Below are 27,156 nucleotides of genomic sequence, written 5' to 3'. Positions count from 1 at the left end.
TTGGAAGTCATATTTTCAAAGATGTATGCCGGTAAATGCATCAAAAACATCATTCCAATGCATATTGATAGAGCCAGGAAATTGATCCATTTCAGATAGATTAGTCCAATGAGAATGGTCAATCTGATAGAAATGTCTTCAATCAAAGTAGTAGGGTGTTCGTTGCTTCCATTCCCATCTATGCTACTAGTATTAGTTCCATTTGATCCAAAAAGGAACAGGTAGTTAACCAATAATTTTAGGCTGTCCTGATTTTTCTTATTTTTAGGATATCCGATAGAAGCAGTCTTCCGGTATTTTCCTAATCGGGATATTCGGTGTTTGAAGAAGAACAGCAGAAACTCCTTGGGACAGAATTCAAACTCCATTGTCTCGTAAGCTGCCTCATTGAAGTAAGCATTGGAAAGATATATACGATCAGATGGAATCTTTCCCTTTGGTTTACATTTGATTTTTGTGAACTCGCCTCGACAACTTAGAGATAGAGTACCATTCTCAAAGAAGACAGGACCGATGTAAGATAAATCTAGTTGGGGGAGCGGAGGAAGCAAGTAATCTGGGAAATCTTTATCAGAATTCTTTCCATATCTCGTTAATGAAGGTTGTCGTTGCTGCAGCCGTTGATGCTGCACAAGCAGGTTTTGGAAAAACCCAAACTGCTCCACTCCTACCGCAAACTCCGGTAACTCCACCTTAGATGAAAAAATACTAGTATCCTGATGGTAGTCAGCATATATCAATAAAACTCCATATAGAAGTAATATGATCTCTAGTAGAACACGGTCAAATAGAACGACGTTGACTTTCATAAGGATGAACAAAGGAAAAGCAGCCAATTGGCAAAATCCTTTAATCCTTTTTTATTTATTTATTTAGTCTCTTAAGGCGCTTAGCAGATGCAATTAGGAAAAACACGATATATAGATAAATACATTTAGATAGGATAAACTGCCACACCATCTTTCGTTCCAACACAGGTGGCAAAGCTGTTGTTCAAGGAACCCACACAACACCAGGAAGATCTAGATTTAAGTCCCGAAAGAGTCTTGATGTTAAATATATCACCAGTCTCGATGACCTTAAACAGATCTACCATATCAGAAGAAATCCGAACAAAGAATATGGAACAGTCCTCTTCGCATGCACCAAGATATGCATCCTCCAGTAGAGGTTTCTTCAATGGGACGTGACTGAAGGAGGCCATGCTGGAGAAATCAATCAAAAACAAGCCTTGGGGCAGATTAATAACCAAACTTCTCGAAGTTAATAAGTAATGATCAAACGAAGAAAGTTTAACTACTTGACTCGACTTTGATTTATCTTCCACAACGTTAACTCCCGCTGCTTGGAGAATTAAGGAGTTGGTGGTTAGTATGACAATATCATGGGCACTTTTATATCCAATGAACTTGGCATTTAGAAGCTGTCCATTCTGATTGCAATTGGTGGTAAAAACAGTGGATAGAGCACATGTTGTAGGTTCAATGCGTAGGATTTCCACTGTAAACCCAAACGTCAAAAGGATATAACCTTGGGAGTCCAAATCTATGCTCTTCAAATCATCTCCCATGTCTTCGTAAACAATCATCGGCTTCTCTGTGTTGGCCACGATGCTCTCCCCCCCAAAAACAACAACTTTATTCTTTGTTGCTATGACAACATACCTCTGGTCAGCAACTTTGATGTCCACAATCTCTTTCAGGTCTTCGGGACACTCATAAACACATTTCAACTGTGGCTTACTCTGGGTATCAATATTGGTATACGCTTTAACCTTATGAACATCCTTTTCGTAGCAAAACAATCTTCCATCTATCAATTTGGCAAAAGAAGGCATCTGGTCGTCAATCGAGACCACAAAATGATCGCTATCATGAGAAGAGTTCCTTCTCTTCAAAATTTTCACTTCATTTCTCGGTTTTCCATCAGAGACTAGCTCCTCCTCTTCCTCATCCTCATCATCATCATCATCATCATCATCATCATCATCATCATCTTCATTGTCGTCGTTGTCAACATCTTCTTCCTCATCAGACCCAACTACAGTGTTTGTTTCAGAATCATTTATGATAGAGTCCACAAATCTGGTGGAATTTTTAAGCTCCGTAGATGCTTCCAACGGTATCTCCATATCAACATATTCTCCTGGTCCCAGAGATTGATTGAAAACCTTGTTCTTCGGCTCAATGAAATATCTCTCTTTGTCCAGATTCAAAGGATCTTCAAGCTCAACGCTAGGAGATTTAAGAAGGTACATGATTTCGCTAGTAGCCGACTTCAAGAATTCCCTTGCTTTGACAAGTTTCTTAACGTCAATTGTATTGATCCCGGAAATTTTCTTCAAAAACTCATCGTCTTCCTTCTTTGCTGGACCCTTTTGTTTACCGTTGCCATTCTTACTTTCTCCCAATGTACCTTCCAACTGCTGAACTCTTAGATTCAACTTCTCATTTTGAAGCTTAAGAGAATTACGCTCGCTTTCTAATTCAACAATCTTCAATTTCAATGATGACTTTTCCAAATCGTTCTGCATCCGATTTCTCTCTGCCAATGTGAATTGTGATTGGAGATACTGCATTATACCAGGAAGGGTGTAATCTTTCTGTAATGCCGACTGTTGCTGTTGCTGTCGTTGTTGTTGTTGTTGTTGCTGCTGTTGTTGCTGCTGTTGCTGTTGCTGTTGCTGTTGCTGTTGCTGTTGCTGTTGCTGCTGCTGCTGCTGTGGTCGCTGTTGATGTTGCGAAGAAAACCCATTTGAAGATATGGATTGAGAAGTTCCCGAACCCAATTCCAATCCTCCATCCAAATGCCGATCCATAATGGGTACAATTGCTTATTTAATAGTTATAAGAAATAGAAAAGAAGAACTCTTGCCTCAATTTTTTTTGCTTTAGTCTTTTTCCGTGTTGTCTCAGATCATCAATGGTTCAGAGATACAAAACGATGGATTCGCGAGGAGATGAGTGGAGGCGCCAAGGCGACGGCTAAAAAAATTCGGCTACGGTAAATAAGCGCGGACGGGTCGTCCCGGTGATGTACTTAGTTAGTATACATGAGTAGATAGATATTTAAGGAACAAGATACTTTGCGGCCTGTATAAAACTAGGATCGTTCTCCTCCAACACAGGCCGAGGCTTTCCTGAAGACCATCTCAAATTTTGGAATACTTGCATTGTCTCATCAAACTCACTTCTTTTTAATACCCCGAGGTGGAAATCCTTTATTCCGTATTTGGTAATAGCACATCGGCTTATTAGCTTTCTATCGTTTTTCGACAACAACGATTGATCAACGGCATACATGGAATCCAAGTAGAAACGTCTTGTCAAAGTGGACCAATGATCGAAATAGGGATATTCCATCATACTTTTGGCGAGTATCTCGTAACATCTGTACACCTTGATGCGTAGATCATAGTGATCCATAAACCAATTGATTGTGGCTATGGCATTATAGAGCTGCTTCTTTTCCAATGCAAAGTAATTCACCAAAGAAATTAGAGAATTGAAGTCCACGTGATGAATCTGTTCTATATATTTATCGAGTAACTCAAATGCTTTGCTAGGATCTTCATCTTTAAGGCATATTCTTATCAAAGTAGTAAGAATTTTCTTGTCGACAATCAGATTCTGCGATTCCAAATAGACGACCAAAGCATCTACTTGCACATCCCGGAATTTGTGCTGAAATTCAAGTACCTCGTTGATCACCGGTTTCAAAGAGATATTCACTTTCAACATCTGATCATAGAAGAGGGGCTTTTCCAAGTCTAGAAAATTAAATAGAATATACCAGGTAGTAGTGTCCGGCTTTAGTCGATATGCTTTCATCTGATTAAGATACATCTTAAAAAGATCGTCCTTGTATTTATGTTTGGCATACTTTAGTTGATAAAGGACGCAATTAAACGTGTTAATATTGGGTTTGACACCGGCCTTAAACATGGAAAATAGTATCACTTTCACGGCATTGAAATTGTAGTTGACCACGAAGAATCGAATTATGCGATTATAGGACTCAACGTTTTGAACAAGATGCGACTCAACAATGGTCCAGTAGACTTTTTGAACCGCATCTCGAAGCTTTTTGTTGGTTCTTGTTTGTAGATGACTCAACTGTTCGATGTAGCTATCCAACTTGACTGAATTCAAGTTTTTAGGTGCTTCAGGCAGCTCTTTCAATGATTGCTTCTCCTTGAACAGGTTCAACCAATCGGAGTCACCGAGGGGAACTGGAACAGAAGCAGGATCATCCAAACTGGCAAGTTTCAAAAAAGTTTGAACAATGTCCTCTTTGGAGTTGATCTTGACCACATTTGGGGGATAAAATGCACTCTTTCTATTGATATCATTCAAAGTAGCCGTTAAGCCTGACAGTTTGGTAGTAGTAGTAGATGACGAATCCGGAGTGACGGTAGTTAACAAACGGATATTAAGGAACGTGAGGGGCTTGAATGATTTTCGAAACGTATATCTAATCAATCGAGCATCTCTAGCAAGCATACTTACAGAAGTAGGCATTGATAAGCTATTCTGGCAGATCTTCCCCATTTTTCTTTTCGCACTGTAATTTTTCAGCAAGATCGCGACTTGGTTGAGTGAGAGCTTAGTACTGACGCGTTGACCTTTTATTGCTGATGCTAAATTGATTTATCTTGGTGTGCATAGCTCCTGATGACTGCCGATAACGCTAGCCAGATTGACCAGAATACAATTAGGCTTGTTTTGCTTCCAAAATATAATTCTTCCATATCCTCTTATACTACTATTAGCTTGAAGGATCCTACAAATGATGGAGAATCTAGACAGTTTCTGGTCTCCCAACCGGAGAATAAGCTATATTCCTTGAACAAAACGGACTTCAAAGATCAATACAAAGAAAAACAAAAGGTCACGAAAAATGGCCAGCCCATCAAATCACTAATGCTTACAACCACTACCAAATCTAATTGCCTAATCATTGGTAAGACCCCGGAGATCTATGTGGGCACCATCTTCAACCAGATCTATTTTCTACTTTCATTTTTTGTTCAGTTTCTTCGACAGGATCATCTTCGATTACTATCTTACGATGATCTTTGCGAAATGTTCGAGGATTCGGAATCTCTCGGTTCTCTAATCAAAATGAAGATTTCTTTCAAGGAGTCCTTAGAGACGATTTGTGAAACAGTCAGAGAAAACGGTGAGACTTTCTACAAAGTATCCGAAGCTAGAATTCTTGACTACATCAATCAGCGAGTGGACAGGATTTTCGAGCACTTTCCCTGTTCGTTAAAATCGCAGCTTCTGCGAAAACTACAGAGGGTGAACAACTTGGTGCCATCTACCGAAGTGATCAAACTCAGTCACATAAATGCATCCATAGATCTGCTGTCGTCATTCGTTGATAAGTACTACCTTAATAAGGTCAGGGCACGGTATGATTTTGGGCCTTTGATCGAATACCACGAGAAGCTGGCACAAATGGAGGAGATGAATAAAGTTGCAGAAGATAATTTAGAGAGGCTTAATGAAAAGTTACAAAACAACGGATCCAGTAAAAGAAAGAGAAAACAAATTGGTACCAAGAAAGTGGTCAAAAGAATAGCTGTTGGTAAAGGAGCTCTCGATATGTTTTTTGGCAAGAACAAATAGTAATATTATGTACAGTTATTTACTTATGTGTCTGGTAGCCGTAGCAGTGATAATAGGTTTTTTACCCGAGCTAAGAACGGTCTTGGCCAACTGCTTGTTATCCAAATTCTGGTAAATACCCATTCCAGCAGCGATAAACTGGGAGAAGTTGTCCAAGTTGGCAGGAAGAATAAGAGTGTTAGTCTCCTTTGCCAAATTGCCAAACGACTCAATATATTTCTCGGCAATATGCAAAGAAACAGCATCTTTTCCACCGGGAGTATCGGATATGGCCTTAGCTATCGTTGTGATAGCCTGCGCATCTGCAACAGCTTGCAAATTGACTGCTTCTGAAGCACCTTTGGCCCAGTTAATTCTCTTCCTCATCTCACCCTCGGACTTTAAAACTTCAGTGGTCTTGTGGGCTTGAGAGATATTGATCTCACTCTGACTCCTACCCTCGGATTCCAAGATAACAGCACGTTTCTGTCTGTCCTTCTCGACGACCTGATTCATTGAACTTACCACATTGACAGGAGGTCTAATATCTCTGATCTCATATCTCAATACCCGAATACCCCAGTCTTGAGCAGCCTCATTGATGGCCACGGTGATATGAGAGTTTAAAGTTGTTCTCTCACGAAGACATAGATCCAAGGACATCTGACCAATTTCAGAACGCATCGTAGTCTGAGCCAGCTGAACTATGGCATACTGTGCATCCTCGACACCGTAAGAAGCCTTATAAGGATCAACCACTCTGTAATACAAGACACCATCCATATCTAGAGTGACATTGTCAGAAGTAATGGTACTCTGAGAAGGAACTTCAAGAGCCACCTCTTTCAAAGACTGCACATACTGAATCTTATCCAAGAACGGCATCAAAATTGATAAACCTGGCTGAAGAACCTTACGGAACTTTCCCATTCTTTCAACAATCCAAGCTTCTTGTTGAGGCACAAACTTGATAATCGTATTGGCGGGCAAGTTAGATCTGTTGAAGAAGTTCAAGCCACCATTTTGACTGTTGGACGAGTAGAGTCTTGCCGAAGAATGTGCTGCAACTATACATGGACGTAGCGAGTAACGAACCAATGCAGAGCAAACAGAAGGTTTCACAGCTAAAGATTTCAACATGATTAGAAGAGAAGAGTAATCAAGAAGAAGAAGAAGAGCCAGCTAAGTAGGCGTTTGTGCCACTCAATCAAAGTCGAAAAGCCCCAAGTAAGCGCGAAGAAAGAAAAGAAAAGCCAAAAAAAAAAATTAAGACGATTTTTCATATAGATGAAGACTTCTCATATAGTCCACGCAGAGGTAACTGGTGTTCCGTCAGTTGATAATGGGTCTCGATTACGATATATCAACGAACGAACAGAACTTCGTTCTTGAAGCGCTTAAGCAAGATGTTCGATTGGATGGTCGTAAACTAAACGAAATGAGAGAGGTGAATATTAAAATACTGCCTTCAGAGTATGGCCATGTGGAAGTGAGCCTCGGTAGAACGAGGGTAGGATGCAAAGTGAGTTCGGAGATAGTTAAGCCATACGAAGATCGTCCTTTTGAAGGTATCTTTATGATAAATAGTGAGATATCTCCAATGTGTTCTCCGTTTTTCGAGGTTGGGGCCGGTGGTTCTGGATATGGCGTCGGCTCTAACTCCAGTCAGGCCAATGAAGAAGTCTTGATATCTCGTATGATCGAGAAAGCCGTTAGAAGATCCAATGCGTTGGATGTTGAGAGTTTATGCATTGTTGCTGGAAAGAAGTGCTGGGCAATAAGAGCCGATCTTCAATTCTTAAATTATGATGGTAACTTTGTCGATGCTTCATGTATTGCCGTGATGTCAGCTCTTCTTCATTTCCGAAAACCGGATATAGAAGTGGCAGGAGAGGATGTTGTCGTATATGATACAAACCAACGGGAACCGGTGCCGCTATCCATTCTACATATTCCTATTTCAATTACCTTCAATTACTTCAATCCAAACGGTAGTGAGGAGAACATTAAGGGTGATTTGAACAATGAACTTATATTGGTTGATGCGGACTTGCTTGAGGAAAGATTGAGTCTTGGTAGCATGACAATCACTTTGAATAAGAATCAAGAAATATGCCAGATGATGAAGAGCGGAGGTTTGAACATCGATGCCAGTTTGATTATGAACTGCTGCTCTTACGCCAGTAAATTGGTGGATGAACTAACAGAAAAGATCCATAACGTTTTGAAACAAGACGCAGCTGTAAGAACGAACAAGACAGAGGAGAAAGAGTTGAGAGTGTTTAATGAGAGATGAAGAGAAAGGTATAGTATATATATTACCTTCCATAAAAACATGGAAAGAAGTGTAAAGAAGAAATCAAAGTAAGAGGTAAATAGTCAAATAGTTAAATAAAAGAAAGAAGAGACAAGTAAAGCAAAACTATATGCTCTACTCTCTTCTCTCCCACTCAATTTCAGCGGGTTGACTTGGAAGAACAACCATAGAAGAATAATCAGGATCAGGAACCTTACTCTTCCACTTGAAATTCTGGACAAAGGTCACCAACAAAGTACCCAATTGAGTGTATGCAAAGTGCTCACCGATACATCTATGTCTTCCACCACCGAAAGGTAGGTAGGGAGACGAAACACCTTTTGAAATCTTACCGAAACCGTAATCAACACTATCGCTTTTCTCATTGGTGTCTAAGTTTGAGGTCTCCTTGATGAAACCACCACCAGAGCCGGCCAATTTATCCCATCTGTGGGGTTCAAAGTGAGCGGCATGAGGGAAGTATTTCTCGTTAGTCATAGACCAACCTGGAGAGGCCAAAACATAGTGGCCAGCAGGAACAACCCATTTAGTATCAGGAACAGGCAAGTCATGAATAACCTGTCTGAAGACAGAATGAAGTGGATGATGCATTCTCAAAGTTTCACGAATAATATTGTTAAGGAGGGGCATTTTTTCAAGATCTTGCCACTTCAATTCACGATCACCAATAGCCTTCTTGATTTCTTGGTAGAGCTCTTCTTGCAAGTCGGGTCTTTCACCCAATTGGAGCAAGAACCAGGCAGAAGTAGAAGCAGAAGTATGCTGACCTCCCATGAGGACACCAACCATCAAATTAGCCACCTGTTGGTCGGTCATCTTGGTGCCATCTTTGTAAGTAGAATTGTTCATAAGTGCATCAACTAGGTCCTTGTCATGGTTACCATCGTCACTTCTACGCTTGTTAATCAACTCCATGTACGTTTCGGTGATCTTAGCGTGGGCATTATCTCTCTTCTTGTAACCAGGCAATGGCAAATGTGGGAAGGCAAAGTTCAAAGGAGTAAAACCCTTATCCAAGTCACTAAATAACTGTGCGTAAGAGCTGTTCAAAGTGTTTCTTAAATCACGGCCCATCAAAGAACGAGATGCAGTGAATAGAGTAATTTCAGGCTGAGTCTTCAAGACGTTCGCTTTGCCGGACTTTCCCTGGAAGACAGGATCTGTAGAAAAGTACTTGAGAATTTCTTCCCTCATGATTGGAACATACTGAATAAACGATTCAGTTGTAAGAGCGACTTTGGCGAACTTCTTCTGCTCCATCAATTTCCAGTTGGGAACATCATAGATGACACCTTTACCGAAACAAGGAGTCGTCAAGTTACTGTAGGCAGCCTCAGCAGAAACGTCAGATAACTTGGCATTAAAAACAAACTCATGACCCTTTGGTCCCAAGTAAACCGTCATAACTCTACCAAGCAACATGAACGAGAAGCAATCGCCGTATTTCTTCTGACAGTTACTGAAAAACTCATAAGGCTGCATACCGTAGGTAACAGAAGAACCAACCCAAGGGATCCAGTAAAACACCAAAGGAACTCTATCCTTACGGAGAGAGAACAAGAATTGCCAAGTGATAGAATAAACGAAAGGAAAGGCGATGATAAGGAACAACTTCTGTAAAAGACCTAAGGCCATAAACCAAGAAGCCACTTGCACAATCAACGCATAGGCTCCTTCAACAAGAGTTTCAACAACCGACATTATAAGAGTGAATAGTTAAAAGATTGAAGAATATGAGATATGGAAGGAAAGAGAAGAGAAGATCTAGTCAATAAAAAATGGGCTACGAAAAAGTTTAAATAAGATAGCCGGAGAAGATGCGGAACGAGAGCCGGGTGAAAATTCGCGAGATTTGTGGTGTGTTTTCATCGAGTTTTTGTATGGCCATCTCGTTTATGTCGTTTAGGTTGAAAAGTTTTGGAGATCGAGTGCCAATAGCAGAAGAGAGTTATGTAATGGAAGAGATGAGTGGAGGCGTAGGCAGGCGAAGGTGGGCGCGCTACGGATTACGATCTTCTTGTATATCTGCTCTGCCCAATTACGGCACACTCTCATGCCGATCTCCGCCTCTACATAATTTTTTACTCACGTGAGATTCTTCTATATACAAGATCTACCAATGCACAAGACTAACTATTTCCTTCCCATTCTATCCTCGTACACCTCGTACGAGAATACAGGGATTTGGTCTTCTGGCACCTTTTCCGCATTTGTCAAATCCACCAATTCCTTCATGATGTCCTGGTGCTGTTTGCTTTTGCAATCTATCGTTTTTATTTGGCCATCATTAAAGTGTACCTTAAGTAAGCTGGGACATTTCATCTGTTCTTCTTTAGTTGCACAGTCCACCCTTTGCACCTCTATTGCAAGTTGTGGATTGTGGAAACAGACAGTTTTAAGGTTATTCTCCCAGAACTTCCGCGCTCCCATGTGTCCATAAGCATTCATCTTTTTGAAAATGAGTTCCAGCTTGGCAACATTGTTGAATTTGTAGGCAGAATTTTCGTAGTTGGCGATGAGGTTGAGATGTGCAAACTGCTTGAGCACTCTCGATTTCGGGAGACCTTTCAAAAATAGCGGCCTTAGATTCTCCGCAAGTTTTTGGTATGGCATCGAGTTGAACGACTGTACTGAGTAGGCTGAAGTTGAGAAAGGTGTATAAAAAAGATTTACAGCCTTTTTCTTTTCCCTTTGAACTTCGAACCTCGAAGGAGAAAAAAAAGGTGTAGGGATGCATTCTACTAGATCTAAGCTGACATCATTACATATCATTTGGACAAGATGACAGCTCTTTATTGATGAAGAGTGTAGTAAGACAGCCCAAGCTTCAGCGGCAATTTCATATTGGCTCTAGCGATAGTGCGGACACTGATTTGGGCTTAATTTACGAACCATCCAATACATTGAGTGAACTTATTGCCGATTCCTTAAGCTACGGACCTGAAAAAGCAGAGACAGTGCCTGAGAGTCAGCTACAGGATATAGAGGATGGATTAGAAGCACTGAAAGAAGCTAATAGAAAAGTAATAATAGATTTAGAAGCTTTTTTACAACATGTGCATCGATAAATATATACAGGATAAACGATCTAAACAACTCTAGGAGCCAAAGAAACAATCTTATTGAAGCTCTTCTTTCTTAACTCTTTTGCCACCACGCTGGACACTCTTGTGCCGATTGGTTCATTCTTCTGGTTGATCAAAACACAGGCATTATCATCAAACTTCACCACTGATCCGTCAGGACGTTGTATGGGAGCTTTTGTTCTAACCACCACTGCACGGCAAATGTCTCCTCTCTTCACTCTGTTGGTGGCAGCTGCACCTGTGATCTGGGAAGAAAGTGGTTTTGCGTCTTGAACAACCACAACGATCTTATCCCCCACTTTGGCAAAGTTCTTCGGATTTTTCCTTAGTACCTTGATGCATTCGACCAACTCTGCACCAGAATTGTCGATCACTTTGAGCATGGTCTTCAAATAGATCATTGTGAATAGTGGCAGTGGACAACTATAGCATAACCAGACTGAATAGTCTAGTCTAGTCGGTCTGAAGTCTAAGGCTCTGAAATTTTTTTTGCCGGTGTAGAGATGTTGGGCTGCTTGGCTTTCGCGTTATTACGCGTCAGAGGCAACTCAAACACTAACATACTCTCCCTCTTCTTAACCTTGTTGTACACTTTATCACTTACACAAAATGGAAGCCGTTAGAGTGGATGCAAAATACATTGAAAAGTTTGGCGGGAAAACGGTGAAGGTGATAGGAAAACTCAAGGAGTACAATGGGGACGTTGGCAACGGAGTGGTTGAGGCCAACGGTAATATCAACCTAAAGTTCCAAACGCATTCGGAGCCTTTGGTGAAAGAAAAATATTATGAATTCGTTGCTACGGTTGACCCAGGTGACCACAGCTTGAAGGTCATTGAAACCGTTGATATGGGGGATGATTTGAACCAAAGAGCACTTGACAAAATGGTGAGTTTATGCCATAAGTTCCCGGATCTCTTCTACGATAAGTCTCTAGCACAATAAACGAAGAAAAAGCCTTCAAGGAGTATATGAAGAAAAATTAGGGAAAAATAAAAAATAAAATGCTATATATGTAATAGTAAAGAGCGGATGGGTGAAGTAGCAGGACTCTGCCATCAATCATCCCATCTTCTCTTCTTAATTCTTCTTAGAGAGCCATCCAATGAAGCACTTTCCAACTTTTGACTAGCAGGATACCAACCCACCTCACTAGGAAATGGTGCCGGAGTGGCCATATTAGTAAAAGAATCCATAGTGTATGACCAACCAGGAGTGATAGTCGAAAGGCAGTCAAGAGATTTTCGGTAGGTACTGTAGTAGGTGACCGCGGAGGTAGGGAACCTTCTCGACCACGAAGAGACAGTGACAGTAGAGCCAGGCTGCATCTGCATAGGGGCATACCGAGTCTTACCTGTCTGTAAAGTGTAAGTTATGGAGAATGATTTGCTATTAACGGCAGCGTCTGGAGAAGATGTTTCAGCAGTAGGAGGGTCACCAGAACCAGAGGCCTTGGTGGATCCCGTCAATCCCTTAACAGAAAAACGAGAAGAATAATGAATGCTGTAAGCTCCCGATTTGAATGTCGTGTATATTTGAACATAGTAAAGACCACTGGCGTAATCAGAAGCATCGAACGAGGCAGTGTATGAGTAGCCGCTGATAGCAGATGCAGAGATAGTATCGATTTCGTCCACACCTTCAATATCGGTGTTTGAGCCTGTACAAAGCTTGAACGTGTAGGCAGTTGCATCTGTTAACTCAGGACTGGAATCATCGTCGGCCCACTCGATCTTAACCTTGACATCTCCACTACTTGCCGTAACGGTCTCACTGCTAGCTGGTGCACTGATGGTCACATCCGCAGCAGCTAGGGAGGCAAATATAAACGCAAGAGCAACCAGATGAAAGTACATGGTATGGTGTCTTACAGTGAAGAAGAGACTAGTAGTCTTCACAAGATTACAAGATATCATTTCAACATTTTCTTTCCAACTCGATGAAAAATTGAGTTCCACCAGGCAGCGCTTGGTGAAGGAGGCGTTGCGCCTAGTTCCTGAGGAAATGTGCCCGGTAGACCGCGGGTTCTATTTAATTACATATATATACTCTATACTCAAGCATCTATTAACTTTCGAATAAACGAACCAACATTGTCTCCTCTTTTCATCAATGCTTCACCAATAAGAAAACCAAACACCCCCTGGGCCTTGTAATTCTTAATATCCTCTACAGACGAGATGCCACTAAGCGCAAGCAAAATAATATTCTTGTCCGCTGGTACAAGCTTCTTGATCTCAGTAGTTGTATCTAAGTCGACCGTGAAGTTATTCAAGTTTCTGTTGTTGACACCAATAACGCATGCTCCGAGTCCTAGAGCCCTCTGCATCTCTTCTGCCGTATTAACTTCCACCAATGGTTCCATGTCTAATGATTTGGCATATCTAAATAGCCTTTCCAATTCCTTGGATGTGAGCATTTTCACAATGAGTAAAACAGAATCTGCTCCTGCTAACCTAGCCTCCAATATCTGATACTCGCAGAATACAAACTCTTTCCGCAAGATGCACGGTCTACTACTATCGTTACAGACTTTGTCGACCGATTTCCGGGCCCATTGTAAATCATCAATGGATCCTTTGAACCAATGAGGTTCTGTAAGAACAGATATGGCAGAAACTCCCGCCTTGGCATATCTTACAGCTTGTTGAGCAGCATTGGCGGTAATATCAATATCTCCTTTAGAAGGAGAGGCACGCTTTATCTCACTAAGTATAGCAGGCTTACCTATCTTCACATGTTCATTGAGCTTATCATAAAAATTGACCACGTTCTGTGGAGCTAGACCCATATCGTAATACGATTGAAGGTCCATAAAGGTCTTCCCAGGTATCTTAGAGATAACCGCATAATCCTGTTTTCTTTTCGAATAGATTCGTTGTAAAATGGACGACGATGAGGATGACGATGACGACACCTTTTTCGATGACACATCGTCCCAATATCCCCCGGTCATCTGGAGAATATTACGAATCATAAGATGACCTTCTTCAGTGAGAATGGATTCTGGATGGAATTGGACACCTTCTATAACAAACTTCTTGTGTCGCACACCCATAATGACTCCATTGTTAGTCTTCGCAGTGACTTCCAAACAATCGGGTAGGGAAGAAGGAGAACCAGCCAAAGAATGATACCTGGTGACGGCGACTCCTTGAGGAATGTTTTCAAAAACACCTTTTCCGTCGTGGGTGATGACTGAAGTTTTACCGTGGACGATTTCACCGGCGTATTCCACGTTCCCTCCAAACACCTCGTAGATACATTGTTGCCCCATACAAACACCAAAAATGGGGATTTTGCCTTTGAAGTAATCGATGGCTTCTCTGGAAATACCCGAATCGGTCTTTGGATGTCCTGGACCGGGAGAAATAAAGAGAAAGTCTGGATGCAAAGAGTCGATCTCGGCCACACTGATCTGGTCGTTTCTGAACACCTCAACATCGGCTCCTTCTTCACATAAATATTGATATAGATTCCAAGTAAAAGAATCATAGTTGTCAATCATGACAACTTTCTTGTGGATTTCTGCGCCAGGCATAACGAGAGGATGAACGAACTAACGATTTAAAGTGAAGAACAAACAAATCGAACAGACCGAGTCAGAATTACTCATCGAGTGAAAAATAAACTCTCTCTCTCACTAGATAAAAAAATTGGGAGGCTCAAGGCACCGGGTGGAGCTTAAGCGAGGAAAAGGATTGGGTTGGGTTCTTCACACATTTTCAAATTGCCAATTGGCATACAATGACCTCCAGATACAGAGTTGATTATGCACTTAAGGAGCATCGACGTGATGAATTCATTCAGTTCATCAAAGGCTTACTTTCTACCCCGTTTGTTCTCTATGCCGTCAAACCTGCAGGAACCATCTCCGATGTGGAAGAGTTGATGGTTGACTCGGAAGCCAAAAGACGGTATGCTGAGATTTTCCATGACCTAGAAACCTTGGTAGATAACCATATTGAGATGACTGAATCTGGAACTTCCAACTTATCCCGATTGCACCAGTTGGTACCGTCGATCGGTACTTTTTTCACTCCTCTTCCTCTAGAGAAAGCCTTCTATATTGAGGATGAAAGGCGTAGTATCAGCAAGAGACGGTTGGTAGCACCTTCATTTAATGATATTAGGCTCATTCTTAATACTGCCCAAATGCTACGTTTGGCCACTACTTTCATGCACGGCAAGGACAGAAGAAGGAAGGCCAAGTATTTGAGTATGAAGCGCAGTAGCAGCAGTTTCAGTGGGGACAATTCTTCAGGATGTCTACAGTTGGTCACGTTTGATGGAGATATCACCTTGTACGAGGACGGCGATAACTTTTCTACGGAGTCGCCTCTAATTCCCCAGCTCACTTCTCTGCTATCTAAAGGCTTGTATATTGGAATTGTTACCGCTGCCGGCTATGCCGATGCTGCAAAATATAAGGAGCGACTCAGGGGATTGGTGGAGGCATTGAAAGTATCTACTAATCTCACAGACAATCAGAAAGAGAACCTATTGGTAGTTGGAGGTGAAGCCAACTACCTGTTTCGATTCAGCAGTGAAGTGGGAGAATTTAGGCAGGTTGACCGCGATGAATGGTTATTACCAGACATGAAGCAATGGGACGAGGCGGATATAAACGAGTGTCTTGATTTTGCGGGCAAGAATTTACATCGATTAATGAACAAATTGGATCTCCCCGCTCAAGTGATTCGTAAAGAGAGATCTGTGGGACTGGTCCCATTGGAAGGTCATCAGCTTATCAGAGAACAGTTGGAGGAAGTTGTTCTTCGAATTGATCAGGACCTGAAACGGTTTGAAACCGCCCAGCGAATTAGATGGTGCGCCTTCAACGGTGGTGCAGATGTCTGGGTGGATATTGGAGATAAGGCATATGGAGTTAAAATTCTACAGGGTTATCTAAGCAGATCTCTATGTCATGAAAATATAGGGCCTTCCAACACCCTACATGTGGGGGATCAATTCCTTTCATTGGGGGCTAATGACTACGCAAGCAGAACTGCAGCTACAACAGCCTGGGTCTCCAGCCCTGAAGAAACCCATAATTTACTCCAGGATTTGCTTAACTTTATTGATGACTGGGCCGCCTACTGATTTCAGAGACGATAAGGAAGAAGAAAAGAAAAAAAAAAGCCGTTGCAGCTTTGCGGCTGTGCATCCAGCTATAGGCGATAGGCCGCCCACTCTTCTCCCCCCCCTCCTCTCCCTTTTCTCGTACAGTTAGTTAATTCAACTCATCTCACCTTTTTTTTATCCTTTTCTTATTTGTTTGTTTCTTTTCCTTATCTTCTATTACAATGTTCTCGCTTATCATACTGACGACGGGTGTCGTTATTTCGTTTGTTTATCCACTCTATCGCACCTATGGCTTACTTTCTGAAGATAAGGGTAGCGCTAGAAATGGGCCCCAAATGGCAAAACAGATAGTGGAGAATCTCAGCGGTATATTGAATGTTCCTAAGGTCAGAATGGATCAATTGGAAGAGTGTATTGCTTATTGGGCTATTGTATCTATCTGCTACTTCATTGGCTCGTTCAAAGTAGTTGCGTTTGCACAGGGTATAGTACCGTTTGGGTCTCTTTTAATGCTTTATCTAAAGGCCTGGTTAGTGTTTCCTATAGTTCCCGCTCCCGTTTCTGAGGGTAATACAAAAGTTACCGGAACCTATATCATTTACCATTATTATCTTTATCAATGGTTGGCAGATCTCACTTGGTATGTTGATCAGTATGCTGATAGTGGAGTCGCATTATACAATAAGACAATTGACTCATATCTCCGACCAGCCTCATTTTTGAAGGTTGGCTCCAGATCTGCCCGCTCTGTAAGTGAACCTGTTCGGGTTTCTTCACGGCAATCATCGGTATTTGGGGTTTTTGATGGGTTCAGAAAAAAGAGTGGAGTGGATTCCTCCTTTTCAAGTACACAGTCGACTTTCCAGACTGCTCCAGTTGCCCCCAGTGGCCCCTCTCGTCTTGTTGATTCTATTTTTTTACCGTTGAGCATAAGTGCTAGACAGCTTCTGTCCAGGGCATATCCTGGGACAAACGCCACGGATTTTGGAAGTGGTACCAAGAATAACTCATCGTCCAGTCTTGCTAGCTCAGCAACTGTGGATGGGTTTGATATGGTGACAGATTTGGTTAACGATAAAAATTATATTCTCAGTGAAAGTACGAGCGGGTCTCAGTCGATGAATGAAGAGTTTAGGAACTCGTTCATGAAAAGTAGGAGGAAATCGTATGGAACTCTCAATAAGGCCAAGGACAAGGCCAAGGACATAGACCAATCGGACGGGGGAAACAGGAAATCCTCGTGGTCATTTGGGTTTTCGAGTAGGCATGCAAACCAGCCAGTCAACTAACTTATACCTCAACAAATTCTTTTTTGTTATTATATGCGTATATATGTATATGTACAGACAGTAACCTCCTATTACAATGGGATATACTGGTCGATGAACTTCTCTGCTTCTAATTTCTTGCGGTTAGAAATGTCTTTCCTCTTGGTGTTTCTCATCTGCCTTCTAACGCTCTTGGCTACAAAGTTCATCGCTCTAGGCTTCGGTTCGATAATGCTTCCAAAGGCCTTGGTCGGTTTCTTTTTATCGGATCCAATGGCACTCTGTTTATCCTCTCTGTAGACTTTGAGATCTCCAACAAGTTCTCTTTCAGCTTTAAACTCTTGAGTCTCGGCAGGCCACACAAACGGATCGATCAAATCCACCGTCATCTTCTTCACCTGAGGGCTTCTAAATCTGGTTCTGTATGGGGAAGGTAACGCACGATCAAATGTAGCAGGCATTAATGCTGAACTGACATTGAGCACACGCATATTATATATGTTCCAGAGATAGTCTCTGAGATCCATCTTATTGAATGATTTGGGGACTATGAATTTGGCCTGGTACGGCGTATGCTTAGCATTCGGTCTAAGAAGGCAGATCCGTGCAGAAGGGAAATATATTGATTTTGCCCCCTGCTTGAAGCTGGGCTCATCATTGTCAATAGCGTCCCTCACGAAATTAACGATAGTCTTGGATTTCAATGCTCGCTTGGCTCTGTCAGGTTGGGGCTTCCTTCTTTGAGGGAATGGCTTCAATCTTCCAATAATATGTGTTCTCTTGGCCACGGTTGACAAGGAGCCAAAGAGCGTTCTTTTATTGGATGCTGTTAGTGACGAAAACATAGTCACCGAAGCAATAACTATAAGTTGGTGCTACTCTCTGATATATAGGATCTCAATCGGCTATGGAACACTATATAGAGCGCTTCCTGTAGGTCTCTCTCTCTCTCTCTCTCCCTCTGAAAATTTTTTAGATCCGGGTAATTAGCTAGGGCGGTCGCTCGCTCGGTCGAAAACTCGATCGAAAACTCAAATTCGCGAAGAAAACTTTTTTTTTATTTTCCAGGAAGTTTAGAGACAAGAAAAAAAGGGCGAAACTAAAGAGAAGAGAAACAAAACAATCAAGCATCACATTAAAGTAACACTTTAAGTCCCAAGGAGTTCTATAATATATAAGTACGCACGGTACATATATAGTTATAATTCATTCTGTTAACAAGTTTCCTTTGTCAGCTTCATTTGCGTTTCGTTTGAATCCATTGGAATTTATTGGAATCTCTGTTACCTCCTTGTTCATTCTTTCTTCACCAAAATGTCCGAATACGCCATTCCAGAAGAAGATGCGATTTCTACTGAAGACTGTTGGACGGTGATTTCGTCGTTTTTTGAGGCCAAAGGTTTGGTTTCTCAGCAGTTGGAATCTTTTGAAGAGTTCGTGGAGTCGTCCATTCAGGAGTTGGTTCTAGAAGACAAAAAGTTGATTTTGGACCAACCTGCACAGCATATTACCGAAGATGATGACATCAATCGTCGTTATGAGATCACTTTTGGTGATATTTTTCTTTCTAAGCCATCCCAAACTGAGGCTGACGGTACCACTTCTACCTTACTCCCTCAGGAGGCTCGTTTAAGAAACTTGACTTACTCTGCTCCTTTGTACGTTGAGATGAAGAAGATGGTAAAAGAAAGTCTCGATGATGACGATACTACTGCACCTACTGCTTCTTCATCGTCTCAGGTTCAATGGTATAGAGAAGGTGAAATTACAAAATACAGAAATGGCGCTGTCCATGATCTAATCCCCATTCCAGCATCTTTCAATGACGAAGAGGATAATGTTGTTGATGAAAAGCATGGCACTAAATTTCACACTAGTGGTGCAGAGACTCAGACTATTTTTATTGGTAAAGTGCCTATCATGTTAAAGTCCAAGTTTTGTACTTTGTACGGCCTTACCGAGGATGAGTTGTATGAAATTCGTGAGTGTCCCTACGATATGGGTGGTTACTTCATTATTAACGGCTCTGAGAAGGTGTTGATTGCTCAGGAAAGATCTGCTGCCAACATTGTCCAGGTGTTCAAGAAGCCTCCTCCATCCCCTATTTCCCATATAGCTGAGATCAGATCCGCTTTAGAGCATGGTTCCAGATTAATTTCTTCCATCCAGGTTAAACTGTCTCGTGGTGGTGCCTCCAGTTTAAAGAGCGGTGGTGTCGGAAGGTCCATTATGACCACCTTGCCTTACATCAAGGCTGATATTCCTATTGTTATTGTGTTCCGTGCCCTTGGTGTCATTGAAGATGGTGATATTCTCCAGCATATCTGTTATGACGAAAATGATTGGCAGATGATGGAGATGTTAAAGCCCTGTATTGAAGAAGGTTTCTTGATTCAATCTCAAGAAGTTGCCCTTGACTTCATTGGTCGTAGAGGTAATGCCGTGGGTATTAAGCGCGACAGGCGTATTCAGTTTGCAAAGGATATCTTACAACGTGAGTTCCTTCCTCATATATCTCAGGATTCTGGTTACGAGACCAATAAGGCATATTTCCTTGGTTACATCGTCAACAGATTGTTACTATGTGCTTTAGAGCGGAAAGAGCCCGACGATAGAGATCACTTTGGTAAGAAGAGATTGGATTTGGCAGGTCCTTTGTTGGCCAACTTGTTCAGAATCTTATTCAGAAAGTTATCCAAGGACATTTACAGATATATGCAGAGATGTATCGAGCGTGGTGAAGACTTCAATATCGTCTCTGCCGTCAAATCGACAACCATCACCTCTGGTTTGAAATACTCTCTCGCTACGGGTAACTGGGGTGAACAAAAAAAGGCAATGAGCTCACGTGCAGGTGTGTCGCAGGTGTTAAACAGATATACATACGCCTCCACGTTGTCGCATTTGCGTAGAACTAATACTCCCATCGGAAGAGATGGTAAATTGGCCAAGCCTCGTCAATTGCATAACACTCATTGGGGTTTGGTTTGTCCTGCTGAGACTCCCGAAGGTCAAGCCTGTGGTTTAGTTAAAAACTTGTCTCTTATGGCAGGTATATCTGTTGGTACATCAGCTGAGCCAATCAGCTATCTTTTAGAAGAATGGGGTTTGGAACCACTATCGGATTACGACCCTCAGGAACATCAAAATGCCACTAGAGTGTTCCTTAATGGTGATTGGGTTGGTACGCATAGGGATCCAGGAATGTTGGTCGATACTATGCGTCAGTTGAGAAGAAGTGGAACTATCTCATCAGAAGTCTCTTTGGTGAGAGATATTCGTGAGAAAGAGTTTAAGATCTTCACGGATGCTGGTCGTGTCTATCGCCCGTTGTTCATTGTAGATAATGATTTGGATTCACCCCATAAGGGAAGCCTCAAGTTGACAAAAGAAGACGTTAGAAAAATTAGAGACCGTGAAGTTGAAGAGATTCCTCCGGATGAAGAATACGACGAGGAGGGTAACCCCGCAGAGCCAATTCGCAGAGTGTGTGGATGGGACTCTCTTCTTAGTAACGGTATTGTAGAATATTTGGATGCCGAAGAGGAAGAGACTACGTTGATTGCAATGTCTCCAGAAGATTTGCTTCCAATCAGCAAGCACGATCTAAGAAGAGAGGTGGAGCTGGATCCTGCAAAGAGAATTACGACGCACATAAACAGTCATTCGTTCACACATTGTGAAATCCATCCTTCCATGATCTTGGGTGTGGCTGCCTCCATTATTCCCTTCCCAGACCATAACCAGTCTCCTCGTAATACATATCAATCTGCTATGGGTAAGCAGGCTATGGGTGTCTACCTTACGAACTATAACGTGCGTATGGATACGATGTCGAATATCTTGTATTATCCGCAGAAGCCTTTGGCCAAGACAGCATCGATGGAGTTTTTGAAATTCAGAGAACTACCCGCTGGTCAGAATTGTATTGTGGCTATCGCTTGCTACTCCGGTTATAACCAAGAAGATTCTGTCATTATGAATCAATCTTCTATTGACCGTGGTTTATTTAGGTCACTTTTCTTCAGAACCTACATGGATCAGGAGAGAAGAAACGGTATCTCGATCGTGGAGGAGTTCGAAAAGCCCATCAGATCTAACACTTTGGGATTCAAGGTTGGTACATACGAGAAGTTGGATGACGATGGTCTCATTGCACCTGGTGTGAGAGTCTCTGGAGATGACATAATCATCGGCAAGACAGTGCCAATTCCACCGGACACAGAAGAATTGGGACAGAGGACAAAATACCATACCAAAAGAGATGCCTCGACACCACTTAGAACTGCAGAGAGTGGTATTGTGGATCAGGTGATGTTGACGACCAATGCAGAAGGTTTGAAGTTCGTGAAGGTGAGGATGAGAACGACTAAGGTTCCACAGATTGGAGATAAGTTTGCCTCTAGACATGGACAGAAAGGTACCATTGGTATGACTTATAGACATGAGGATATGCCATTTACTGCCGAGGGTATTGTGCCGGATATCATTATCAATCCTCATTGTATTCCTTCTCGTATGACTGTTGCCCATTTAATTGAGTGTTTGCTATCTAAAGTGGCAGCTTTGCGTGGATACGAGGGAGATGCTACTCCTTTCACAGATTTAACGGTGGATGCCGTGTCTAAGTTGCTTAGAGAAAATGGATATCAAAGTAGAGGCTTTGAAGTGATGTATAACGGTCACACTGGTAAGAAGATGATGGCTCAAGTGTACTTGGGACCTACGTACTACCAGAGATTGAGACATATGGTTGATGATAAAATTCATGCTAGAGCTAGAGGACCATACCAGAACTTGACTAGGCAGCCTATGGAGGGTAGAGCCAGAGATGGTGGTTTGAGATTCGGAGAGATGGAGAGGGATTGTATGATTGCCCACGGTGTTGCTGGATTCTTGAAAGAGAGATTGATGGATTCTTCGGATGCATTCAGAGTCCATGTCTGTGGTATCTGTGGATTGATGTCTGTGGTTGCCAACTTGAAGAAGAACCAGTTTGAATGCAAGTCTTGTAAGAATAAGACTAACATTTACCAGATTCACATTCCTTACGCTGCCAAGTTGATGTTCCAAGAGTTGATGAGCATGAACATTGCACCGAGGTTATATACGCAGAAGTCTGGATACTCTGTGCGTTAGTTGTATACTTGCTCTAATTTACTTACCAAATGCTGGAAAAAATTAGGTGTATATGTATGTACATGTATTATAAGTTGGTATTTCTATTGGCCATTCTCTTGCTGTATTCCTCCCTAACTCTCTTTCTCTCGTTGAACTCCTTCAGTCTTTGTTCTACTAGCGGCTTCTGGTCAGCCCAAGCAATTAAATTCTGTCGATAAGGGTTTTCGGAACCGTCAAATACTTTAAGTCTGCGTAGTCTGGAATCTCTGTGCTTGTTCTTTGGAAGCATCCGGCTCACAGCTCTTCGAAGTACTTCTCCATATCCATAGTCTTTAACGACTTTCTCCATAGGAACCGCTTTACCTGTTCCTGGTTTAGTGGTGTGATACCAGTAAGTTTTATCCTCCATTTTTCTTCCGGTGACTCGAAGATACTTGCAATTGGACACAACCACGTAGTCGCCCAAATCTTGTGTAGAGTGAGCCACGGGCTTGTGCTTTCCAATTAGGGCTATAGCTATCTGAGAGGCCAATCTTCCCAAGGTTCTAGTATCTTCTGCAAGATCAACATGGTGCCACACTCGGGCAAAGGCCAAGCCGGTTTTACCGATTTTATTGGACATGTATAAGAATAGAGGATAACAAGAGGCAGCTAGGTGGTTGGTTTGTTCAGCTTGAATTTTTCACCAGCCTCAGCCGCATAAATAGATAAAAATTTTACACGTACATTTGGTTTATGCCGTTGTCCTGAGAAAAAGTTATTTCAAAAGGGAAGAGAACAAAACAGAGAGACCTGTTTTGACTACGACAATCAGTTACTTCCCTTAGTTAAGACCTTGCCGATATGTTCTTCATCAAAGACCTTGCGTTGAATCTCACACTTCATCCTTCGTACTTTGGACCCAATATGAAGCAGTATCTTCGACAGAAGTTACTGACTGATGTTGAAGGTACGTGTACAGGTCAGTTCGGATACATTGTGTGCGTTCTAGATTGCATGAATATAGACGTAGGAAAGGGAAAGTTACTCACAGGAGATACTGGTTACTCAGAATTCGAGGTTAAGTATAGAGCAGTAGTTTGGAAGCCTTTCAAGGGAGAAGTGGTGGATGCCGTGGTGTCATCTGTCAATAGTATGGGATTCTTTGCCGATGTGGGACCGTTATCAGTATTTATTTCAAAACACTTGATTCCTAACGACATGAAATATACACCTTCCCATACTCCTCCTGCTTATATAAGTGAAGATCAGGTGATTATGAAAGGTGCCAAGGTGAGAATAAAGATCATTGGTACTAGAGCAGATGTCAATAGTATCAGTGCTATTGGAAGTATCAAGGAGGATTATTTAGGACCATTGTGATGTAATTAATGAACTTGAAGAGTGGATAGATAGATAGATATAGTCTTTAATTGTGTAGCACCCCCTTACACCAGTAAGTACCTCGTTGCGATGGGATCTCTCGTTTGAGGCTGAGCTAAGCTTCAAGCCTGACAGCCGCGCAAATCAACAGAAAATATAGTGCCATCCATCCATCCATCCGTCTTCCTTCTTTGTACTATTATTCACCAATTCCCTTAGTATAACCTCATGTCTGCTCCCATCAACAGGTCTCTTATGACCATTAGAACGGTAAGTAATTTTGAGCAATTAATAGTGATATTTCCATACTAACAATGTCCAGGAACTCGAGTTTCTTCTTGAATCCAACGTCATAACTAATGAGTTATACACTCATATTAACGACCAATTGCCTCAGAAATATTCTCAAGGTATGCCAGCAACTGGCCTAACAGTTCCCAAGTTTGAAAGGGCGGAGAAACCTGAAAAGCCCGAGAAATCTGAAAAGATGTCGTCTTACTCGGCACCTTCTGGTATCATACCTTCCGCTCCACCTTCTTATTCCGAAGCTCAGGAGTATGCCGAGGCATTGTATGACTACAGACCTCAACAGCCAGAGGATATTGAGCTAAGAATAGGCGATAAGATCGCTGTGGTAGACAAAATGTCTCCTTCGTGGTGGAGAGGTAGTTGTAACGGCAGAACCGGTATCTTTCCTGCTAATTACGTCAAACTTCTAGGCGTCGGATCGAAATCGCAATCTGAATCTCAAGTCAGGCTCCAGACTCAGCCTCAGCCTCAGCAATACCAATCTCAACAGTACAGCATGGTTCAGCAACCACAACAGCAGCAACAGCAACAGCAGGTTGTGCAACATACTCCCCAGCAGACTTTGCAATCGCTTCAATCAAATGCAGCAGTGCAGAAGATTGGTTCAAAGATCGGTAGCGCAGTGATTTTTGGTGCTGGTGCTACCATTGGTAGCGATATTGTCAACTCCATCTTTTAAAGGCCTCACAATATGGCAGCGCTTTGTCAACACATCATTTGTTGAAGTCCTTTCCTACAACCCCATATTTTTGCAGCAATTTAATGTTTTTATTAACTATATTAAAGTAGTATAGAGCCCTCACTTTCTTCTAAAAGCACAGCCCTCTGTCAATCTACACTTACCACCAGTTGGTGTGCAAAGAACAGTGGAGCATGAGTCACATGTGACAGGTGTCTGTGCATGTGAGAAGACAGTGGTAATCTTCAAGCAACCAGAGCACTTGACGTCCATGAAGTAAGATCTTGGGGCCTGGACCAATGTCTTAAGCTTGTACATCTTAGCCTCGGATGCTGGATCCGGGTTTAGCAAGTCTTGAACTAAAACCATCTTGAATGTTGTCTATGCTCTGTAATATTGGTATCAAATCCAAGAAATTTTATAGAAAAGCCAACTTAACACCTTCTGTTTCTTCAGAGTGAAAAATTTTGCCACTATCGACTGAAATTTTTCAGCCTCAACTCTTCAGCCCCAGCCAGCTTCAGCTTCAGCTCCTCTCTTCATTACCTAATTGCTGACCTCATCTATCTCTTCCTAAAATTTTTGTGACTGTATTTCTTTTTCCTTACCCTCCTGCTGATCATGTGAGCTACCCTCGCGTATCTTACTCCCTGAACATAGTATAACATATCTGAATAAACAATAGAAATGGATGAGAAATCAAACTATAGAGAAAAATAAAACCACGTCGTCATCTTCATATTCATCTTCACTTCCTTAATACCTCGTAGGTATATCCGGTCAGGTTTGCCTCGAGGCAGAAATAGAAAGGATAGAGGCCCCGTTCGTAACAAATAAAAAAGACAGAAAATAAACACAAGCCATTAATATACAACACGGACGAGTAAACGTCAACCAATCCGGATCAACCAACATCCATACGCTGATTCTATAAGGAAGGAAGGAAGAACTGAAATGACCAAACGGCCTACACGCATAAGCTAAAAAGGCTCTAACCCTTGTAATCAACCGCTAACTCCACATATAAGCAATCATTTCGCCACCTTCTTCTTACCTCTGGTCTGAGACGTCGTAGAAGGAAGCTGACCAGTATAACCGTATTTCTTCTTCTCTGCCGGCTTGAGAATTTGGAACGAACAAAGTAGACTCTCATCGACACTCATCATGGCACCTGCATTATCGAACTCACCGCAGTAGTTTGGCGCAGAAAATATAGTAACCAATTGTCTTTTACTAAAGAATTCGTATCCATCTTCAACGACTTGATGTGCTCTACAAATCAAGTCCAAGTCATGTTTCTGAAGGAACCTAGACACAACATCAGGTCCAAAAGTGAACGAGACACCTCTATCATTTTCACTCCATCCAGTTATATCTTTATCAGGATCCGACCAAAGTAGATCGCACAATAGACCCACATCAGGGATATCTGTGGGTCTCATCACTCTTCTAATCTGCTCCATCGTATTTAAATCGGGTGAAAGACCTCCATGCATGGTAAAGATCTTCTCATCAATAATGGCGGCAATAGGAAGGCAGTTGAAGCAGTCGGTGAACGTCTTCCAAAGTTTGATGTTGTACCTTCTCTTACACTCGTCGTAAAAACCGTATATTCTGTTAATAGATGCACACTCGTGGTTACCTCTTAAAACAAAAAAGTTTTCAGGATATTTGATCTTGTACGCCAATAAAAGACAGATGGTTTCCAACGATTGTTTACCTCTGTCGACGTAATCTCCTAGGAAAAGATAGTTGGCTTCTGGAGGGAATGCTCCATACTCAAATAACCTTAGTAAGTCATAATATTGGCCATGAATATCACCGCAAATCTAAAACGTTAATGTGTTAGTATTATGTTTTCCTTAGTAAATGCCTTCTTTCTGAATTCTTTGTAAATCCGCTGTCGCTTTTTTTTTCTTCCCGCTCTCTTGTCTATTTTTTTCTAGGAGCGAGAGAAAAGCGTAGGAGCAAATTAGTAAAGGAAGGCAACAAAGCTGCCAGCACAGTACAACCAAGTAGGATTAAACGAAAGAACGTAGAAGCAAAAACACTGGTACTTACCTTAATTGGAGCCTCTAGCTCAAGAAGAATGGGCTGTTGAATGAATATTTCTCTGGCTTTTGTGCAAAGATATCTAATCTCGTACTCCTGTAGCTGCACCTGTTTTCCAGGTCTAGATCCTCTGACATCGAGCAATCTATCGATTATGGAATCGACATCTGCTTCTTGTGGTTCGGACATGTGAACGAGTTCAATTCAAGTAAGTCTTGGACAAAAATAAAAGATGTCTCTTTTTCGTCAAAAATAAAAAACGAAT

At 41.8% G+C, this 27,156-nt stretch overlaps 18 protein-coding genes across 18 annotated transcripts; 8 read left to right on the top strand and 10 right to left on the bottom strand.

Annotated features, from left to right (window-relative positions):
* Positions 1–934: 934 nt before the first annotated feature.
* FOA43_001362 (uncharacterized protein) lies at positions 935–2,578 on the bottom strand (the record flags this gene model as incomplete). Its single annotated transcript, XM_038921680.1, has 1 exon — positions 935–2,578. The coding sequence occupies one exon, from the start codon at positions 2,576–2,578 to the stop codon at positions 935–937; it is 1,644 nt and encodes a 547-aa protein (XP_038777608.1).
* Positions 2,579–3,068: 490 nt separating this feature from the next.
* Positions 3,069–4,520, bottom strand: FOA43_001361 (uncharacterized protein; the record flags this gene model as incomplete). The annotated part of the gene is made up of 1 exon (XM_038921679.1): positions 3,069–4,520. One exon carries the CDS (start codon positions 4,518–4,520, stop codon positions 3,069–3,071), a length of 1,452 nt encoding a protein of 483 aa, XP_038777607.1.
* A 153-nt stretch (positions 4,521–4,673) lies between these two features.
* FOA43_001360 (uncharacterized protein) lies at positions 4,674–5,633 on the top strand (the record flags this gene model as incomplete). Its single annotated transcript, XM_038921678.1, has 1 exon — positions 4,674–5,633. One exon carries the CDS (start codon positions 4,674–4,676, stop codon positions 5,631–5,633), a length of 960 nt encoding a protein of 319 aa, XP_038777606.1.
* A 15-nt stretch (positions 5,634–5,648) lies between these two features.
* On the bottom strand, positions 5,649–6,752 carry FOA43_001359 (uncharacterized protein; the record flags this gene model as incomplete). Its single annotated transcript, XM_038921677.1, has 1 exon — positions 5,649–6,752. The coding sequence occupies one exon, from the start codon at positions 6,750–6,752 to the stop codon at positions 5,649–5,651; it is 1,104 nt and encodes a 367-aa protein (XP_038777605.1).
* Positions 6,753–6,954: 202 nt separating this feature from the next.
* Positions 6,955–7,908, top strand: FOA43_001358 (uncharacterized protein; the record flags this gene model as incomplete). Its single annotated transcript, XM_038921676.1, has 1 exon — positions 6,955–7,908. The coding sequence occupies one exon, from the start codon at positions 6,955–6,957 to the stop codon at positions 7,906–7,908; it is 954 nt and encodes a 317-aa protein (XP_038777604.1).
* A 135-nt stretch (positions 7,909–8,043) lies between these two features.
* ERG11 (Lanosterol 14-alpha-demethylase) lies at positions 8,044–9,630 on the bottom strand (the record flags this gene model as incomplete). Its single annotated transcript, XM_038921675.1, has 1 exon — positions 8,044–9,630. One exon carries the CDS (start codon positions 9,628–9,630, stop codon positions 8,044–8,046), a length of 1,587 nt encoding a protein of 528 aa, XP_038777603.1.
* A 432-nt stretch (positions 9,631–10,062) lies between these two features.
* Positions 10,063–11,416, bottom strand: FOA43_001356 (uncharacterized protein; the record flags this gene model as incomplete). Its single annotated transcript, XM_038921674.1, has 3 exons — positions 10,063–10,568; positions 10,822–10,861; positions 11,024–11,416. The coding sequence occupies 3 exons, from the start codon at positions 11,414–11,416 to the stop codon at positions 10,063–10,065; spliced, it is 939 nt and encodes a 312-aa protein (XP_038777602.1).
* A 208-nt stretch (positions 11,417–11,624) lies between these two features.
* Positions 11,625–11,960, top strand: FOA43_001355 (uncharacterized protein; the record flags this gene model as incomplete). Its single annotated transcript, XM_038921673.1, has 1 exon — positions 11,625–11,960. The coding sequence occupies one exon, from the start codon at positions 11,625–11,627 to the stop codon at positions 11,958–11,960; it is 336 nt and encodes a 111-aa protein (XP_038777601.1).
* A 113-nt stretch (positions 11,961–12,073) lies between these two features.
* Positions 12,074–12,871, bottom strand: FOA43_001354 (uncharacterized protein; the record flags this gene model as incomplete). Its single annotated transcript, XM_038921672.1, has 1 exon — positions 12,074–12,871. The coding sequence occupies one exon, from the start codon at positions 12,869–12,871 to the stop codon at positions 12,074–12,076; it is 798 nt and encodes a 265-aa protein (XP_038777600.1).
* Positions 12,872–13,071: 200 nt separating this feature from the next.
* Positions 13,072–14,556, bottom strand: TRP3 (anthranilate synthase / indole-3-glycerol phosphate synthase; the record flags this gene model as incomplete). The annotated part of the gene is made up of 1 exon (XM_038921671.1): positions 13,072–14,556. The coding sequence occupies one exon, from the start codon at positions 14,554–14,556 to the stop codon at positions 13,072–13,074; it is 1,485 nt and encodes a 494-aa protein (XP_038777599.1).
* Positions 14,557–14,762: 206 nt separating this feature from the next.
* On the top strand, positions 14,763–16,118 carry FOA43_001352 (uncharacterized protein; the record flags this gene model as incomplete). Its single annotated transcript, XM_038921670.1, has 1 exon — positions 14,763–16,118. One exon carries the CDS (start codon positions 14,763–14,765, stop codon positions 16,116–16,118), a length of 1,356 nt encoding a protein of 451 aa, XP_038777598.1.
* Positions 16,119–16,321: 203 nt separating this feature from the next.
* On the top strand, positions 16,322–17,389 carry FOA43_001351 (uncharacterized protein; the record flags this gene model as incomplete). The annotated part of the gene is made up of 2 exons (XM_038921669.1): positions 16,322–16,740; positions 17,056–17,389. 2 exons carry the CDS (start codon positions 16,322–16,324, stop codon positions 17,387–17,389), a joined length of 753 nt encoding a protein of 250 aa, XP_038777597.1.
* Positions 17,390–17,460: 71 nt separating this feature from the next.
* FOA43_001350 (uncharacterized protein) lies at positions 17,461–18,213 on the bottom strand (the record flags this gene model as incomplete). The annotated part of the gene is made up of 1 exon (XM_038921668.1): positions 17,461–18,213. The coding sequence occupies one exon, from the start codon at positions 18,211–18,213 to the stop codon at positions 17,461–17,463; it is 753 nt and encodes a 250-aa protein (XP_038777596.1).
* Positions 18,214–18,682: 469 nt separating this feature from the next.
* On the top strand, positions 18,683–22,507 carry RPB2 (DNA-directed RNA polymerase II subunit RPB2; the record flags this gene model as incomplete). The annotated part of the gene is made up of 1 exon (XM_038921667.1): positions 18,683–22,507. One exon carries the CDS (start codon positions 18,683–18,685, stop codon positions 22,505–22,507), a length of 3,825 nt encoding a protein of 1,274 aa, XP_038777595.1.
* Positions 22,508–22,574: 67 nt separating this feature from the next.
* Positions 22,575–23,111, bottom strand: MRPL23 (54S ribosomal protein L23, mitochondrial; the record flags this gene model as incomplete). Its single annotated transcript, XM_038921666.1, has 1 exon — positions 22,575–23,111. The coding sequence occupies one exon, from the start codon at positions 23,109–23,111 to the stop codon at positions 22,575–22,577; it is 537 nt and encodes a 178-aa protein (XP_038777594.1).
* Positions 23,112–23,332: 221 nt separating this feature from the next.
* RPB7 (DNA-directed RNA polymerase II subunit) lies at positions 23,333–23,851 on the top strand (the record flags this gene model as incomplete). Its single annotated transcript, XM_038921665.1, has 1 exon — positions 23,333–23,851. One exon carries the CDS (start codon positions 23,333–23,335, stop codon positions 23,849–23,851), a length of 519 nt encoding a protein of 172 aa, XP_038777593.1.
* Positions 23,852–24,079: 228 nt separating this feature from the next.
* On the top strand, positions 24,080–24,839 carry FOA43_001346 (uncharacterized protein; the record flags this gene model as incomplete). Its single annotated transcript, XM_038921664.1, has 2 exons — positions 24,080–24,121; positions 24,174–24,839. The coding sequence occupies 2 exons, from the start codon at positions 24,080–24,082 to the stop codon at positions 24,837–24,839; spliced, it is 708 nt and encodes a 235-aa protein (XP_038777592.1).
* A 120-nt stretch (positions 24,840–24,959) lies between these two features.
* Positions 24,960–27,080, bottom strand: FOA43_001345 (uncharacterized protein; the record flags this gene model as incomplete). The annotated part of the gene is made up of 4 exons (XM_038921663.1): positions 24,960–25,220; positions 25,487–25,509; positions 25,894–26,668; positions 26,901–27,080. The coding sequence occupies 4 exons, from the start codon at positions 27,078–27,080 to the stop codon at positions 24,960–24,962; spliced, it is 1,239 nt and encodes a 412-aa protein (XP_038777591.1).
* Positions 27,081–27,156: the final 76 nt, after the last annotated feature.

The sequence above is a fragment of the Brettanomyces nanus genome, chromosome 1 (genome assembly GCF_011074865.1).
Source record: "Brettanomyces nanus chromosome 1, complete sequence".
Lineage (NCBI taxonomy): Eukaryota > Fungi > Ascomycota > Pichiomycetes > Pichiales > Pichiaceae > Brettanomyces > Brettanomyces nanus.
This window is presented reverse-complemented; position numbering and strand designations above follow the sequence as displayed.